Genomic DNA, 16,277 nt, shown 5'->3' with positions numbered 1-16,277 from the left:
GCATTGGAAAGTGTGAGGGTCCCCAGACTGCCGCAGAGGGGCCACAACGAGGGCCCCGCGTGCTCCACCTGCAGGGCCCAGGACCTTGGCTCAGCCCAGGGCTTCCCTTCCAGGAAAGGGGACGATGATGCTCAGTGGTTCCCCTGCGGCCTCAGGGACTAGATAATAATATAAACAGCTTCCTGGGGGCCAGGCGCAGGGCCAAGGGCTTCAGGGAACCGGAGGTTTTATTTGGACCTGTGTCCAGTTTTTAGGGAACTCCCAGCGTAGACATTCCCTCCCCTGCTGCAGATCTCTACCGGCTCTGGGACCTGGGGGGGAGGGGGGGAGATTACTTAAGTGACCGAGCGACCTCATGGGTCCGAGGCAGGGCTTGACCCCCGCCCCCCAGGTCAGCTCCCTGCCCCCTCCACGGCAGCTGCTTCTCTCAGAGGCCGCGGTGTCCCCACAACCCCCAGAACAAGGCCTCTGCCGGCTCTGGGAACAGCCCTTGGGGCCCCTAGAGCTGGGGGTGGCCGGGACGCCCTCAGAGTCAGTCAGAGTCAGGCGGCTGCCCTGGAGCTCAGTGCCAGCTGTCCCCAGGCAGGAAGCCCCCTCAGAAGTGGTCCTCAGCCCCCAGGGATGGGGAGCCCCCTGCCTTCACAAAGCCTAACGCTGCCCCCCAGGGTAGCGGGGCTCTTACCTCCTGGAGACATTCATGCCTGGGGGTATCTCTGTGGGGCTCTGGGTCGGTCCGGCCCAGCCCTCCCAAGGGGCCTGGGATCTTGCCCCAACTCCTGGGCCCAGAAATAAGCCCTCCAGCAGCCCCTCTGTCCCCCAGGACAGAGTCCGGGGCACCCGAGCAGGGAAGGAATGGAGAAGCCGCAAGGACAAGCCGCACTGCTTCAGTCTGGCCGGAGCAGCTGGCCCGCGGCCACCCCCAGGGCAGCCAGGACAGGCTCCAGCTGGCGGCGGGCCCGAGCAGCCCGGGGGGAGGAGGGGGGGGAGTCCCGGGAGCACAGCATGTGCGCCCCCGGGGGCCTCGTGTGTCCGCACGCGCTGCGGGAGCGCTGGTTCTCCGCCTGAGCATCTACAGCCCGCGGCCCGCCCAGACAGCGGATTGCGACCTCCGGGGTCTCTGTGAGTGAGACTGGGGGCGCCTCCTTTAATCCAGCACTGGAGCAGCTGCGTGAGCCCCTGAAGAGTTCAGTCAGTCCCCAGCCGCACCCGCTGGAGCCCGGGGCTCAGGCTGCGCAGCCCGGGCCGCGCCCCCAGGCTTGGGTGGTTGGGGAAGGGCAGCGGCCGCGGGTCTGGCCGCTGAGCGGGGGGAGACCCCGGAGCCGTCGCTTAGCAGGGGCAGATCGCGCCCCCCCCCCCCCCAAGAAGGCCCACCGGGCCTGTTCCAGCGGCTTTCTCCCAGCGGGCCCTGATCAGCAGAGGCGTCGGGCGGCGAGGACAAATGAGAGCCCCAGGACAGGAGGCTGCCCGGTGCCCCAGGAAGCCCGGCCGGAAAAGGACGTGGGGCTTGGCGGCTTTTGCGCCATCGCTAGGGAGAAGGGCTCTCTAGCGACCAGGAAATGGAAGCTTTGTCCCATCTTGCCAGGCTCGAGCCCCCTTTCCCTTGGCGAGAGAGCGTGTCACGGGCGGGAGGGTCTTTGGGGGGAGGGAGGGGGGATCTTCCTACTGAAAATGCCCCTTTTCTCTAAGAGCTAATTAGTGTGCCTGGCTCGGGGCTCCGTGCCGGTCACGGAGGGGGAGCGCCCTGGGGGGGCTCGGCAGCTCCCGCAGCACAAAGCCCTCCCTCCCAGCCCTTCGGAGTCCCGGAGATGGGGAGGCGCAGCTGCCGTGTGCTGCGGACCCTCCGGGCAGTGACGGGGGTCTGAGAGAAGGCTGGGGCTGCCTGTGGCCTCCTTTCCTCCTCCTCCGCCCTCGGGCCGCTAGAAGCTGAAGCCGCTGCGCCGGGGGTCTCCCTGGGCTGCAAAAGCTTGGACCTGGGGGCCCCTAAAACTCTTCCCAACGCTAAAGGCTGTGGTTTCTGTGCACTTATTAATCCCCAGCTGTATGATCTGCTTGGCCCCGAGGGCACAAGCCCCCACGTGGAACAGTTCCTGCCCTCAAGGAGCTTGGACCACATTTGGGCAAACAGCGGGCGCCGACATAAGGAAACAGGCATCGGGGAAGCCCTAAGGCTCAATACGCTCCATCTAACAGGCGGGGAAACTGAGGCCCAGAGGACCTGGTTTGCCCAAAGCAGGGTCTGAACCCAGACTCCCCAGCGGCGAACCACGGTTCCTTCCACCGATCCTTTGACTCTCACCCAGTTCTCATGTCCTGAAATTAACTATTTATCTTTAGCGTAGAAGAGAGATTCACAACTAAACTGCTCCTCAACCACCAGTCAAATTGCAGCCCACAGACTCGTGACCCATGCGCATGCGCCCGGCCGCCAACTAGCCCGCGTCTCCCAGGACGCCAAGCACTGAGGGGGCCGGAAGGGGCCGGCCCAGCTTGGTTCAAACAGACCAATCGCCAGCGAGGCTCTGCGGACACGTGTTTCATGCCGGGCCAGGGGGTGGGGCAGGGAGAGGAAACGACTCGGTTTTAAATCAGTTGGCGGCCGCGGTGGTAGTGACAGGTGAGTCCTGACGGAGACCCCGGTAAGGAAGGGACGAATCGAGCCGAACTCCCTCGGAAGGAAGGGCCCTCGGTTCTCGGGGGAGGGAGGGAAGCAAGCCGCGCTGTTGTGAGGATGGGACCCCCGTCCCCCAAGGAACGTCCCCGGGTGGAGTCACGTGGTACTTGTTCCCTCCCCCGCCCGGCGCCCCTGTGGAGCAAACTGCTCTCAGTCCTCCCTTCCCCTCCCTTCCCCCCCACCTCATTTGAAGCGACTTTCAGGGGAAGGAGAAGGGGAAGGAGGAGCCAAGAGGATGGACCGAAGGCATCCTTTTGACAAGATGGAGAAACTGAGGCCCAGGATCAGGCTTTCCCCCTCCCTCCCACCAGGGATCCTGGCTGGAAAGGGGGAAAAAAGGGTTAGAGGACGCCCGCCTGTTGTTCAAATGGCAAACGGGCCAGGAGAGTGGAAGAGCCATAGTGGAACTACAACTGGGAGCATTTGGGGGGGGGGAGCCCAGAGACCCCCAGTCTGCTCCGCTAGCCCCCTAGAAACGAGGGAGGGGAGTGTCCTGATCTCAGCTTTCCCATCTGTCCAGTGGGAGGCTTTGGATTACAATTTCTGAGTTCCTCAACCCACTGGCAGTGTGTGACTTACTGGCAGGTGGGTCCCATTCCTTTGCTGGGTCTTAGTATCTGCCTCTGGAGAACGGAGGTCTGTAAGGAAGAGATTTTAGAGACCCTTCTCCAGTTGTGGAGCTTGTCTCAATACAAGTCATCATCTTTAATCCTTCCCTGGCTTCCCTTCCCTGTTACTTCAAGGGCTCCTCCATCCTTTTTCTTAGGTTGCTTAGTTCATATCTCCCGCTCCCCAAACACCCCCAAATTGTGATTTGAGATTTCATTTCTGTAGCATCTCTTGTCCATTTCTCTTTTAAAGCAACTATGGTCCAATTTATCTAGGTAGCTCTTGCCCATTTCACCCTTGCAACATCTGGTGCATTTCATCTCTGCAGCACCTCTTGTCCATTTCATCTCTGTAGCATTTCTTGCCCATTTCACTGTTGCATCATCTGGTCCATTTCATCTCTGCAGCATTTCTTGTCCATTTCACCTCTGCAACATCTCCACAGTACACCGCCTTCTCTCCTCTGACCCTGCCCCCGTGCTGATGCAAGCCTCCTCATCCCATTCCTGGACTGTTGCCATAGCTACTGGAGCATCTACCTGACTCTAGTCTCTCTCCACTTCAGTCCATTCTTCATTTGGTTACCAAGTGATTTTCCTAAAGTAAAAGTCTCATTATGTTATTCCCCCTACTCAGTAAACTCCATTGGCTCTAGGTGGCAGAGTGGGTAGAGCACCAGGCCCGAAGTCAGGAGGATCTGAGTCTGGCCTCACATACTTACATTTCCTAGCTGTGTGACCCTAGGGAAGTCACTTAACCCCAACTGCCTCAGCCAAAAAAAAAAAAGACATACAAAATGGACTATTAGTCACTGAAAGCCTTTTATTACCTGCTTTTCCTTCCTTTCCAATCCACCCCCACCTAACTTCCTGACAAGTACTCTTCGATCCAATGACTGCAGCCTCCTGGCTATTCACAAATAAGGGCCTCCACCTTTGGATTCTGGGCATTCTTTCTCCTCTGCTCCTGACTTCCCTGACAACTAGAATCCCTCCTCCTACAGGAAGCTTCCCCAACCCCTCTTCGTTCTCTTGGTTTTTTCCTTACTTATCCCGTATGAGGCTTATTTGTATGTATTTATTTGTCTCTCCTTTTGACCTGAGCTTTCGGAGGCCAGGCACTCGAGTTTTTTACCTTTCTTTGTATCTGTAGCATTTAGCATTGTACCCAGCATGTAGCACGCACTTAGTAAATGTTTATTGTATTGAATTATGACTGTACCAACTGTGTGTCCTAGGGCGGGCCATTTCATCCTTGAGCCCCCATTTTCCTCCTATGTAATGACAGGAACTGCCAAGAAAGTCTGCAAAACACTTTCTAGATGAATATCAGCTCCCTGAGAGCTCTTTGTTTTTGTAATACCCCTTCCCCCTGACTTGCACACAGTAGGTGTTTAATAAATGCTTATCACTGTGAAGTAGAAAGCATGCATTTTATAGATGAGTCTAAGGCTCAGCAGTGTGAAGCTCCTTGGGCTAGGATTATCTGGCACCCTAGACACAGCTGCTGGCCTCCGGAGCTGTGCCTGAGGTCTAGGGGAGGGCCAGACCCTGGGCCACCCATCCTCCCACCTGGGACACCTCATGGGGCCTTGGGCCACTGCTAAAAGCAGGGGGGCTGGAGAGGGGCCTGGTGGCCAAGGGACCCTGAGGAGGAGAAGCCAGCCCCTTTCTCCTGCACCTGTAAGCCCAACCCAGGGGCAGCTTCCTCCCAGGGGCAAGATCCCTGAAGAATCCGGAGACTGGGGAGCTAGCACCCCCGTAATGTGGACAGCAGGGGGCAAGGACTGCCCAGGTTGAGAAGGTCCGTGTTCTCTCCCGTTGGGTTTGCTGGCAGGTGCTTCTCTGTTGGCGTTCACTATGGAGGAAGGCTCGGTGAGGGGAGCCACCCAGGGAGAAGCCGCTGTGGGCGCCCAGAACGGTAAGGACGTGCTGGAGCAGGTGGCCTTCGTTCTCGTGGTCCCGGGGCCAGGACGCTTTCAGCCCAGGTGCTCTGAGGTCATGGGTGGGGTGACCTGGGAGGAGGGGGCTGGGCAGGGTCAGAGGCCCCTGGCCTAACAGGGCCACCAGAGCCCCCACCCTTGGCAGAGAGCCGAGGACTCCCCGTTGGCCTTGGGCCCAGGCCCCCACCACCCTCGGGGGCATGTCAGCCCTGTTGGCCAGCGGGGGCTCAGGAGGCCAGGCGGCCCCCGAGAGTGAGGGGGTGTCTCGTCCGCTCTCGGCCTTCCCTATGCCGGTTGAGCTGCCCCTCACCTCTCACTTGGGGCTGCCCCTGCCTCCCGTCCCCAGCCTTGCTCCTGCCCGTTCCCACAGCTAGGGCCCAGGCCTGAGTGTGGCCTCCCTGCCCGGCCTCTCACCTCTGGGGCTCTGCTCTGGCCCAGGCCCTCCCCTTTGTGTCTGCCTCAAAGACACCGGACATGCGGTGGGCGCCTCCTAAAGGCTCGCTCCTTAGCTGATTGGGGGCAAAGGGGGTGTCCTCCTTGCCCCTTACCCCCACACCAGCTGCTCTTTTCCAGACCTTCCTCTTTTGACTGAGGAGAAATTTGACTTTGACCTCTCCCTGTCCTCATCCAGGTAAGTGGAGGTGCATGGCCATTGCCCCCTCCTGCTCTCTGCTCCCTGCCCCCCACTCTGTCCCCCTGCTCCCGCGCCTTCCTGCCCCTTGCCTCCCTGCCCCGCTGCTCCCTTATCCCTGCCCCCTGCTCCCACCTCCCACCCCCGCCTCCCCGTAAGCAGCGCCCCCTGCTTCTCGCGCCCCAGTGCCAATGAGGACGATGAGGTTTTCTTCGGGCCGGTCGGGCACCGGGAGCGCTGTGTGGCCGCCGGCCTGGAGCTGCAGGGCCTGGTGCCCGCGGAGTCGCCACCCTGGAGCCCGTTGGTGGGGGAGCAGTTCCAGGAGATCTTCCGGGAGGCGCACCTGCTGGCGCTGCAGATCAAGAGCAGCAGCAAGAAGGCGGCGCCCAGAGCGCCTGAGCCGGGCCTGGGGGAGGACTTCGTGCAGGAGGCCCGGCTGAAGCTGGACATCTTTGAGCGGGGCCTGCAGGCCCGCCGGAGCCCCCTGGCGCTCAAAAGGGAGACCTACTGCGTGCCGACCCCGGAGGCGGGCCCCGTGCGGGCGGCGCTCTCCTTCGCCGAGTCCCCTGGGGCCCCGGAGCCCGCTCCTGACGCCCGGCTTCAGAGCCAAGGGGCGGCCGAGAAGGGAGCCGCGAGCCGACTGCAGCCCCCCAGACCCTCGTCTGCACTTGGAAAGGGAGCCCCTGCCAAGGTAGCCTGGCCCCGGGTGCTGGGCCGGCCCATCCAGGGAGGGAGGGCTGTATGGGCCTGGGCAGGGCAGCGGGAGGGTGGGCGGGGAAGCGTGCCCACCCAGCTCTGCCCCCCCATTGGGCCCTCATTGGGCCACCCGCTCCCCAGGACCCGCTCATCTTGGCCCTGCTCGGTGGGATGGTTCTCATGTGTTTTGCCTCTGGTGTTCCAGCCTCAGCCAGGAAGACAGGCCGCTCCTCCCAGGCCCCCGGCCACGGGCTCCCAAGCATCCTCGGGGGCCAGGCCCTCTGACCAGTCTGGCAGTGCCCCCGGCCTCCTCGCCCCCAGCAAGGTGCCGAGCCTGTGGGGAGGGAGACCTTGGCCAGGGTGGGCGGGACTGAGGGAGCGGCAGGCGGCCACAGGTGCCCCTTGGGGCACCGGGACCTGGGGAGGGGTCGTGGGGCCACTTCTGCTCGTTCTGGACTTGGCGCCTTCTTTCAGTTTGGGGCGAGAAGGATCCTGCTGAAGCCTCCTGGGCCGCCCAGGGCCCTCCCTGGGAGAGCAAGCTCCTCCGGTTCCAGCTCGTTAGGGACCCCAGCGCAGGGCAAAGGTGGGGGCCGGGCTCTCCTCGGGCAGAGGGCGCGGGGCTGGGGCTGTGTGGGCGGGCAGTGGGCACGGGTGGGCAGCGGGTGCCCGGCCTCCCTTGTGTAAGCTGGGCCCGCCCTGGGGAGCTTTGCCAGAACCTCTTGGAGCCCGGCCTCGGTGGCTGCTGCTGAGCCTGAACACAGGACCCAGGGCACCGGGTGGGGGAGAGGGGGCAGTGCTGCCCCCTCTTCCCCGCCTGCCCTCTCGCCAGGACTGCCCCTGGCCGCTGCAGGCCCATCCAGGCAGAGGCAGAGAGCCCCAACCCCCCCTCCCCCGGGGCCCCACTGCCGGCCTGCTCGCAGCCTCCATCTGCTGGCGAGGGGTGGTAACTGCAGGCCCTGTCCACAGGGGGCCCAGCAAGGGCAGGGCTGGCCTGCTTCCTGCGGGTGGGCCTGGGAGCCTGTGGGCTTTGGGGGGTTGGGGGGCATGGGCCGGGCACCAAGGGGCCACGGGGGCTGTGGGAGGGGCTGGGGACGAGCGGCCCTCACCCTGCCCCCTGCTCTTCAGCAGCCAAACTGAGCGAGGCTTTCGGGCGCCTGCCTGACACTCCCCGGCCCAAGCCAAGCAGCGGGAACGCCTCCTGCCCGAAGCAAAGCCAGGCTGCCCCCTGTGCAGCCCCCTGTGCCGCCCTCTGTGCCCCCCGCGCCAGGGAGTCCGCCTCGGTGTCCCTGAAGCAGTCACAGACGCCCCAAACGGGGATCCGGAGGCTGAGCTCCCTCCCCAGCCTCTCCCAGCTGCCCAAGCCCAGGGGGCCCAGCTCTGGGGCCAAGGCTGGGCCCCCGGCTTCAACCCACCCCAGGCGGCCGCGCCCTCTGCAGGTGAGACTCGCTAGCGAGGCCCCGGCTTGGGGGGGGGGGGGGGGGGGGACAAGCCCAGGGGGCCCAGCTCTGGGGCCAAGGCTGGGCCCCCGGCTTCCAACCCACCCCAGGCGGCCGCGCCCTCGGCAGGGGAGACTCGCTAGCGGGGCCCCGGCTTGGGGGGGGGGGGGGGAGGGAGGCAGCCTGGGTAAGCCCGAGGAGGGGGTTGCAGCTGCGGGTGGGTGTCGGGCACCAGGTCCCCCTTCTAGAAGGGGAGAAGGCTGGAGCCTGGGCAGGAGGAGGCAGCGTTTGTCTGGAGGGAGGCAAGGGGCGGGCAATGCTCCCTTTGTGGGTGTGGGGCCTCGAACACCGGGGGTCAGTGGGAGTTGGTGTGAGCACATTGGGGGCCCACAGAGCAGGGGTGGGGCTTCTCCCCCCCCCCCCCCCCCCCCCCCCCCCCCCGGGGGTTCCAGGAGACTCGCTGGACACTGTGACTCCTGGCGGGCAGGGCCTGAGCCGACGGCCGTCCCGGCCCTCCTTTGGAAGGTAAGGAGCAGTCCCGGCGCCTGATGTCAGGCGAGGGGTGTCCTGTGACCCGTGGGACCCGGGCGTGGGCACAGGAGAATCCCCAGCCCTTCCCTGGCTCCAGAGCGGCCCCGCCCGTGGCTGGGGACGGGCCAGGAGCCTGTGAGGCCCTCGCTGAGCCAGCCTCGGCTCTTCTTGTGTTCCAGCAGCGCCCCGAGAGCCACCCCCGCCCCGAGAGCCACCCCCGCCCGCTGCTCCTCGGTGGGGGCTCTGCAGCGCCCCGCGCTCAGCACCCGAACCCCCCTGAGCGTCCGGCGCCTATCTGCCCTGCCCACGCCGTCCGGGTGCCGAGTCTCAGCCCTTCCCGTGTGGCCCACGCCCCGAACCGGCCCCAGGGCCACCTCCCCGCCTCGGCCGCGGGCCGCCCGGCCCCCCTCCCGGGGGCCCCCCAGAAAGGCCGAAGGCAGGTAAGATGAGGCTGCTGCCCGGGGCCCCTCCCGAAGGGTGGCAGCCCCCGGGGCGAGAGAACGGCCATGGGCCCCTGCCAGGCTGCTCCTGTGCCCGCAGTCCCAGCTGGGAAGGAGGGGATCCCCAGGGGCACCTGGGCCAGAATGCCCCTGGCCAGTCCCGAGGGGCAAGTCCCCCAGGCTCCTCTTTCCCCTCCCAGGCCTGAGCAAGCCCAGGAAGCCAGCAGGCAAGGGGCTTGCCCCACCTTGGACTCCCCGGGGCTGGCGCCTTTGGCCCTCAGCTTTGCCTCCCCGGAGCAGATGGTACCGGAGACCCCCAAGTCGGAGGCCCCCAAGCTGGAAACCCCCAGGCTGGAGACCCCAAGGCCAGAGACTCTCAGGCCGGAGGCCCCCAAGCCAGAGGCCCCCAAGCCAGAAGCCATGGAGCAGCAGGAGGCTGTGGAGCAGCGGGAGGCCACGCCGGCCCCCTCTGAGGTTCGGGCAGTGTGGGGGGGCAGGTAACCCCGATGGCGTCTCCGTGACCCGGCCTCTGGCCTCCCACACGGTGGGAATCTGTCCCCCGGTTAGAAGCAGGCTCTGGGCTGCTGAGGGGCTGTGTGGGGGCTGCCCATGGCCCTGAGGCCCTTCCCCTCCCACGTCTCTGCCTTGCCGGAGGCTGGGACCCGGGTGACGGCTGCCTCCTCCCCCAGGCCCTGCTCGTCCACATCGAAGCCCCCGCCTGCCCCGCCCCGGCGCCGCCTCCCCCCTGCAGGCCGCTCATCGACTTCTCCGACAGCCCCGAGGCGGGCCCCCGGCGGCTCCCCCTGACCCCCCTCCCGGCCGGCAAAGGCCAGCTTCTCATCGACCTGTTCCACTCTCCGGGCGGCCCCTCCAAGCCTCTGCCCGTCACGGGCCAGGTGAGTTGGGGCTCTGGGAGGGCTCCCCTGGTCCGGCCCCTCCCCGGCGGTGGCCCCCCGGCCAGCCCCGCGTCACGGCGGCCCCAGGAGAGCTCCGGGCCCGGGGCCTCCGGCCCTGTCTCCCGCCCCAGCCCCTCCTCCTCCCTTCTCTTCCAGCTGATCGACCTGAGCTCCCCGCTCATCTGCCTCAGCCCCCTGGGGGAGGACAAAGAGAACCGCGACTCGCCGCTGCTCAAGTTCTAGGTGCCGCCGCCCCGGGACCGCGGGAGCCCCGGGACCCGCCGCCGCCCCGGGCGGTCACCGGGACAAAGCGTGTGCTCTGTGGGACAAGCCAGAAATTCTATTTTCTATGTTTACTTTTATCGTTTTGTTTACAAAGTGCAAAATAGATTCAATAAAACTCGCAAGCTGCTTTTCCCTTCTTGCCGCACGGTGCGGGGCCCGGGAGGGGAGAGGTCTCTGCCTCCCGAGCCCAGGGGCCCTGCCCATCCCCCACCATCCGGGCCCGGGCGCCGTCAGGGGAGGGCCTGCCCACTCCGGCGGGAGGAGACCGGCGCTTTGCGGGCTCCCCGGGGCCCCCGCCGGCCCCCGCCGGCTGTGGGCCCCGAGGCGGAGGAGGACGGCGGGGTTCGGGCCCAAGGCGGAGGCCGCAGAGCTTTTCTTTGCTCCTCCCCTCCGGGAAGAGGCTCAGAAAGCCCTCCCCGGGCCTGTACCCCCGGACCTGTCTCCCCGGGCCTGGTCTGTGCGGAGCGCCCCCCTCCAGCCGAGCGCCCTCTCGTGGCCTCCCGGGTCCGAGCAGGGCAGAGGCCGCGGGGCCCCAGGTCCGGGAGCCCACGTGGAGGCGGGGCCAGCGGTCGCTCAGACGGCACCGGAGAAAACGGGGACAGGCCCGGCTGCTCCCCCCCTCCCAACCCCAAAGGCCTCGGGGCTCACACCCCGGAGCGGCGGCCGCGCTCTGGGGACCCCGCGGGGCTCGGTCACGCGCCGGAGGCGGAAGAACCCGGAACCCCAAGAAGGGGGCGGGGTCCGGATCAGCTCCCGCCGCGGCTCCGGTTTGTTTGGTCACGTGACCTCTGCTCCTCCCTCTCTCCGCCCCTTCCCTCCGGAAGAAGAGCATTGACTGGGAGCAGACACCGGTCCCGCCTCCCTTCCTCTACCCTGGCTCCTCCTCCTCAGCCCTGCTGCGCCCCAGGGTGGGCGGGAACAACGGAGGGTCGGGGAGGGGGAGGTCAGGAGAGCGCGGAGAGGCCCCGCCCCCAGCGCAGCCCGCGCCCCGCCTTTTCCTCTCCGAGGCCCCGCCCCTCCCTCGCGGCCGGCGTAGGCGGGTTTTCCGGACCAGGAAGTTCTGGGCGGTACTTCCTGCGCGGCGCCGGCTGCACTTCCGGCTGATGGCATGGCGGCCGCTGCCGGCGTCGGGGTTGTGCGACGGCACGTGGCGTGCGCCGTGTCTGGGGGCGTGGACAGTGCGGTGGCAGCTCTCCTGCTGCGCCGCCGAGGTAAGCCCGGGAGCCGAGGTGCCGAGGCGGGCCCTGCAGCCCCCGGGCGTCCGCGCGCGGGGTGGGAGCCCCCAAGCATCCATTAACCGCCTACTGTGTGCCGGGCCCTGGGCTGGGCACCCCCTCCCCCCCCAGCCCTGCTGTTGTCAGTGCGGACGCCAGTCCCTGCTTCTGTCAGTTACGGCGTCCCCGGCGCTGGGGCCCTTCCCCCCCGCCACTGGGGGCACCAGTCTCTCCTTCCGTTGGCTTCCCCCGGCCAGCCCCGCTGCATCACTCCGGGCTCCCGAGGCCGAGGGCCCGGGCCTCTGATCCCTCCCGAGGGCCTCATCTGCAGGGCCCGGCCCGCCCACGGGACCCTCCCGCCTTCCCTCACAGGCTACGCGGTCACGGGCGTGTTCATGCGGAACTGGGACCCTCTGGACGAGCGGGGCACCTGCTCCGCCGACCGGGACTGCGAGGACGCGGCCCGCGCCTGCCGCCTGCTGGACATCCCCTTCCGCCAGGTGACCTTCGTCAAGGAGTACTGGCACGACGTGTTCACGTAAGCCGGGGCCAGACCCCGGGGGAGGGGCGCCCGCCGCGCGCAGTCTGGCCGTGGGCCGCAGGGGCTGGGACCTCCCGGGGGGGGGGGCAGCGCGGACCCGGCCTGTAGGGGGCGCCACTGCGTGCGGTGACTGGGCCCGCCCTCCCGGAGCTCTGGGGGGGGCCTGCAGCATGGACCCGGCCTGTAGGGGGCGCCACTGCGTGCGGTGACTGGGCCCGCCCTCCCGGAGCTCTGGAGGGGAGGGGGAGGGGCGTGCAGCACGGACCCGGCCTGTGGGGGGCGCCACTGTGCGCGGTGACTGCCCGCCCTCCCGGAGCCCTGGGGGGGGGGCAGCGTGGATCCGGCCTGCCTGTGGGGGCGCCACTGCGCGCGGTGACTGGGCCCGCCCTCCCGGAGCTCTGGGGGGGAGGGGGAGGGGCGTGCAGCACGGACCCGGCCTGTGGGGGGCGCCACTGTGCGCGGTCTGGCTGCATGGGCCCAGACCTCCAGGGGGCAGCACGGACCTGACCTGTAGGGGGTGCCACTGCGCGCGGTGACTGCCAGCCCTCCCAGAGCCCTGGGGGGGGGGGGGGGGGGATCGGAAGGGCGTCGGGGGCGCCACTGCGCGCGGTCTGCGGCACCCGCCGGCCGCTGCTCCTGGTGACTCCCCACGCCCCGTCCCGTCCGGCCGCAGGGACTTCCTGAACGAGTACGAGAAGGGGCGCACCCCGAACCCCGACATCCTGTGCAACAAGCACATCAAGTTCCAGGCCTTCTTCCGCTACGCCATGGACCAGCTGGGTCAGTGGGGGAGGGGCGGGGGGGGCGCCCGCTCTGGTGCTTCCGGCCGGGCCCTGCTGGGGGGGCGGGGCCGGGGGCCGGGCCCTGACGCAGCCGCTTCTCCCCGCCCCCGCCAGGAGCCGAGGCCATGGCCACCGGCCACTACGCCAGGACGTCGCTGGAGGACGAGGAGGTCTTCGGGCAGAAGTACGTGCCGAGGCCCCAGGGACTCTTCAGGAACCGCTTGGAAGTGAGGAACCGTGAGTGAGGCCGGAGCCCGGGGGGCGGGGTCTCCCCCTCTGAAGCGGAGGCAGCGGGTCTCCTTCTGCCGCCCCCTCCCCCGCTGCACCCCCGGGGCCCTGCCCTGGTTCCCCGCCGCCCACCGCGACAGCCCCCGTGTCCTCCGCAGCCGTGAAGCTTCTGCAGGGGGCGGACAGCGCCAAAGACCAGACCTTCTTCCTCAGCCAGGTCTCCCAGGAGGCCTTGCGCAGGACCATCTTCCCCCTGGGGGGGCTCACCAAGGACTTTGTGAAGAAGATCGCGGCGGAGAACGGCCTGCGGCACGTGCTGCAGAGGAAAGAGGTCCGGCCTTCCCCCCCCAGGAAGCGGGAACCCGAGGGTCACAGGCGCTGGCCCTTGTCTGGGAGGGGGAGGGGCCCTGGTGACAGGCCCCTGTCCCTGCCCCTCCCCCAAGGCTGACAGCATTCCTGGAGGGCCGGGGCCGTATCACGTGCTGGGACCCGGGAGGGGGGGGCTCTGTGCTCCCGGGGACTCAGGGCCGTTGTGCTCCCCGGGGAGAGGCGGGGAAGGCCACCTCCCGCAGGGGGGCTCCGGGAGGCTGTGCCGGGAGAGGGGCGGGGCTGGGGGCCGGGGAGTGTGGGGGCCCCGAAGGCCGCCCCTGACCCGGCCCGCCCTGGGCTTCCCTTCCAGAGCATGGGCATCTGCTTCATCGGGAAGCGGCACCTGGAAAGCTTCCTGCTCCAGGTGAGGCGCCGTGGGCAGGGCCCGCTCGAGGAGCGCGTCCGGGGCTGCGGGGGGCTTCCTGCGTGTAAGGGCTCCGTCTCTCTTGCAGTATTTGCGTCCTCGTCCGGGGAACTTCGTTTCCATCGAAGATCACAAGGTTTTGGGAACACACCAAGGTAAGAGTTGCTGTGTGGGCACCTCCGGGCCGGCAAAGGCCCCTCCCCCCCCCCCCCAGGACCAGAGCCCCGAGGGGCCCGAGCTGCCTGGGACCCCAGTGCCCCGGGGCGGGGGCACCTCAAGCTCCTGGGGACAGAGAAGCCGGCCCCGGTGAGCTGGGGGGAAGGGGCCCGGCCTGGCGGGCACCGGCCTTGCTGGAGACCCACGTGCCCGGCCCCTCCCCAGGCTGCTTCCTGTTCACCCTCGGCCAAGGAGCTAAAATCGGGGGCCTCAGGGATCCCTGGTACGTGGTGGAGAAGGACATGAGCAGCGGAGACGTGTTGGTGGTGAGTGTGCGCGTGACAGAGCTGGGGGTCCCCACTGGGCCCCGGGAGCAGCCCCCGGCTCGGGTCAGAAGGCCGAAACATCCACATGTCAATCAAGGAAGCGCGGGTGCTGAAGGCAGGAGCTGAGGCCGGGCGCCGAGCGGGGAGGGCAGGGGAGACCAGTGGGACCCACATTCAAGCGGGGGACGAGCTTCCTCTGGAGGCCCGGGGCTGGGAGGCGAAGGTGCCGGCGGGAGAGACCCGGGGCTGGGGGGCGAAGGTGGCAGGGGGACGAGGCCCTGGGGAGGGCACCAAGCAGGCTCTGCCTGCCCCCAGAGGGGCTGCCCATTGTGGTCTGCACCCTCCCCAGGCTCCTGGCCCTGACCACCCTGCCCTCTACCGAGAAGTGCTGCGCACGGGCCGCGTGCACTGGATCGCGGAGGAGCCCCCGGCCCGCCTGGTGCACGAGAAGATGATGGAGTGTCACGTCCGCTGGCGGCACCAGATGGCGCTAGGTGAGCGCGGCCGGAGCGGAGGCTGCTCCTCGGGAGCCCCCGGCGGGCCCTGACCCCCGCTTTTGCCCCGCAGCTCCCTGCGTGTTGACGCTCAATCAGGACGGCAGCGTGTGGGTGACCGCAGTGAAGCCCATGAAAGCCCTCGCCATGGGCCAGGTCAGCACCCGGCCTTGGGTCTCAGCCTCGCCTCAGGGCCTCCCCTGGGCACGTTGAGGGGGCCCCTAGGGATGGAGGATCTAGCTCCTCACAGCGGGGGCCACAGCCTGCTGCATACAGCAGGTCCTCCGAGTGGGGTGACCAGGGTGGGGAAGGGTTCCCGGAGGAAAGGGCCTGAGGGTCAGCCCCACCCAGCCCCCATCAGTGGGAAGTGTCAGAGGGGCTGTGCGCTATCGCACCATTAGCTCTTTCCCCTCCCCAGTAGGAGCCCCCGGGGGGGCCATAGGGCGGGGGGGGCCGTGTCCCCCCGTAGCCCTCACTGGACGTTGCTTTTCCAGTTTGCCGTGTTCTACAAGGGGGACGAGTGCCTCGGAAGCGGAAAGATCATGAGACTGGGGCCCTCGGCCTACACGCTGCAGCTGGGCAGGAGCCAGGCCGCCGCACGTAGAGAGGCTTCCAATGGCAGTGGGGACCCTGGCCCCCCCACAGCCCCCCCACATTGAACCCTGGGCACAGGATCGCAGGAGGCTGAGCTCTGGGCCTGCCCCCGGCTCTGGCTGGTCCAGGCCCCACCGAGGACAAGCTCTGCAGGGCCCTGACTGCCCAACCTGTTCCCAGCCTGCAGCCCCCTCGCCAGCAGTCGGGGGCAGGATGCATGGGGGGGTCCCCGCTGCGGAGCCCAGCCCAGTGGCTGAATGCAGTGAGGAGGCTCCCCCTGTGCCTCCCTCAGACTCCCCACGTCCCCTTCGGGCCTTCTGGGCAGAGGCTCAGGAGAGGTCCTTGTGTGACAAATGAGGAGATTGAGGCGGCCTGGGCGAAAGACCTGGCCAGGATCACCCCATGTGTGCGTACCCTGGGCCCGGCGCACTGGCTGGGAGCCGTCTGGCTGCTGCTCCGTGGGGACTCACAAGTCAGGAGGACCTGAGCTCAAGTCTGGCCTCAGACACTTAACGCTAACTGTGTGACCCTGGACAAGTCACTTAACCCCAACTGCCTCAGGAAAAAAAATAAAATTGTGAAGTGGCCGTGGTGCTCCTCCGGTCCCTCGCCTCTGTTGCCAGAGAATTGCTCTTGGTGGGGGCTCGAGGGGCTTCCCGAAGGCCTGTCCCTTGTGCCCCTGGGATTTGAGGGAGGCCACCTGAGCCCTCTTCCGGTCTGGACTGCGGGGGGTCCTCCGTCCCCACTCGCACTGCAGGCCCGCAGCGAGTCTGGGAGTGCCCGGGAAGACGGCGTGTCCCATTCCTGGTGACCCGCACGAGCCTGGTTTCTGGCAGGGCCGGGGTGACCTGCTGGCGGTGAGCCTCCCAGGCCCTGATGGGTGGTGCTGCAGGCCTGTGCCCTCCCTCCCTCCCTGGCCGCCTCCTCCATGAAGCCTTCCCTGATAACCCCTCACATGCCTTGGGAGGACCCTCCAAAGCCGGGCCTGTCGCCTCTTGCTTTGTAGCCCTCGGCTCAGCCTCGTGCTGGACAGCGCTCCACCCCCCCAGGCTCTGGCTGCGGGTGGGGCAGG

The 16,277-nt window shown here is 67.4% G+C and overlaps 2 protein-coding genes across 3 annotated transcripts; both read left to right on the top strand.

Annotated features, from left to right (window-relative positions):
* Positions 1 to 2,543: 2,543 nt before the first annotated feature.
* Positions 2,544 to 10,279, top strand: GTSE1 (G2 and S-phase expressed 1). Its single transcript, XM_031937747.1, is given in 13 exon segments — positions 2,544 to 2,614; positions 5,117 to 5,200; positions 5,796 to 5,853; positions 6,040 to 6,544; positions 6,755 to 6,874; positions 7,024 to 7,132; positions 7,675 to 7,952; positions 7,955 to 7,985; positions 8,438 to 8,510; positions 8,696 to 8,956; positions 9,157 to 9,430; positions 9,646 to 9,852; positions 10,009 to 10,279. Coding segments are annotated over 12 exon segments (2,064 nt in total). The 5' UTR covers positions 2,544 to 2,614; positions 5,117 to 5,139; the 3' UTR covers positions 10,096 to 10,279.
* An 899-nt stretch (positions 10,280 to 11,178) lies between these two features.
* Positions 11,179 to 16,277, top strand: TRMU (tRNA 5-methylaminomethyl-2-thiouridylate methyltransferase). 2 transcript variants are annotated; one of them, XM_031937745.1, is made up of 11 exons: positions 11,179 to 11,348; positions 11,724 to 11,889; positions 12,566 to 12,672; positions 12,789 to 12,911; positions 13,061 to 13,233; positions 13,582 to 13,635; positions 13,724 to 13,790; positions 14,017 to 14,117; positions 14,467 to 14,611; positions 14,685 to 14,767; positions 15,106 to 16,269. In XM_031937745.1, exons 1-11 carry the CDS (start codon positions 11,246 to 11,248, stop codon positions 15,268 to 15,270), a joined length of 1,287 nt encoding a protein of 428 aa, XP_031793605.1. In that variant the 5' UTR covers positions 11,179 to 11,245; the 3' UTR covers positions 15,271 to 16,269. The 2 variants fall into 2 exon arrangements, with proteins under 2 accessions (XP_031793605.1, XP_031793606.1); XM_031937746.1 differs by lacking the exon at positions 14,685 to 14,767 and having other exon boundaries at positions 15,106 to 16,277.

This window comes from Sarcophilus harrisii, chromosome 5 (assembly GCF_902635505.1).
Source record: "Sarcophilus harrisii chromosome 5, mSarHar1.11, whole genome shotgun sequence".
NCBI classification, from domain to species: Eukaryota; Metazoa; Chordata; class Mammalia; order Dasyuromorphia; family Dasyuridae; genus Sarcophilus; species Sarcophilus harrisii.
The sequence above is the reverse complement of the archived record's forward strand: the minus strand, read 5'-3'. Positions and strand labels throughout refer to the sequence as shown.

Coding starts and splice junctions, on each gene's coding strand:
- TRMU (XM_031937745.1), top strand. CDS start 11,246: ATGGCGGCCGCTGCCGGCGTCGGGGTTGTGCGACGGCACGTGGCGTGC. Junction 11,890..12,565: donor TACTGGCACGACGTGTTCAC/GTAAGCCGGGGC, acceptor GTCCGGCCGCAG/GGACTTCCTGAACGAGTACG. Junction 14,612..14,684: donor GCGGCACCAGATGGCGCTAG/GTGAGCGCGGCC, acceptor TTTGCCCCGCAG/CTCCCTGCGTGTTGACGCTC.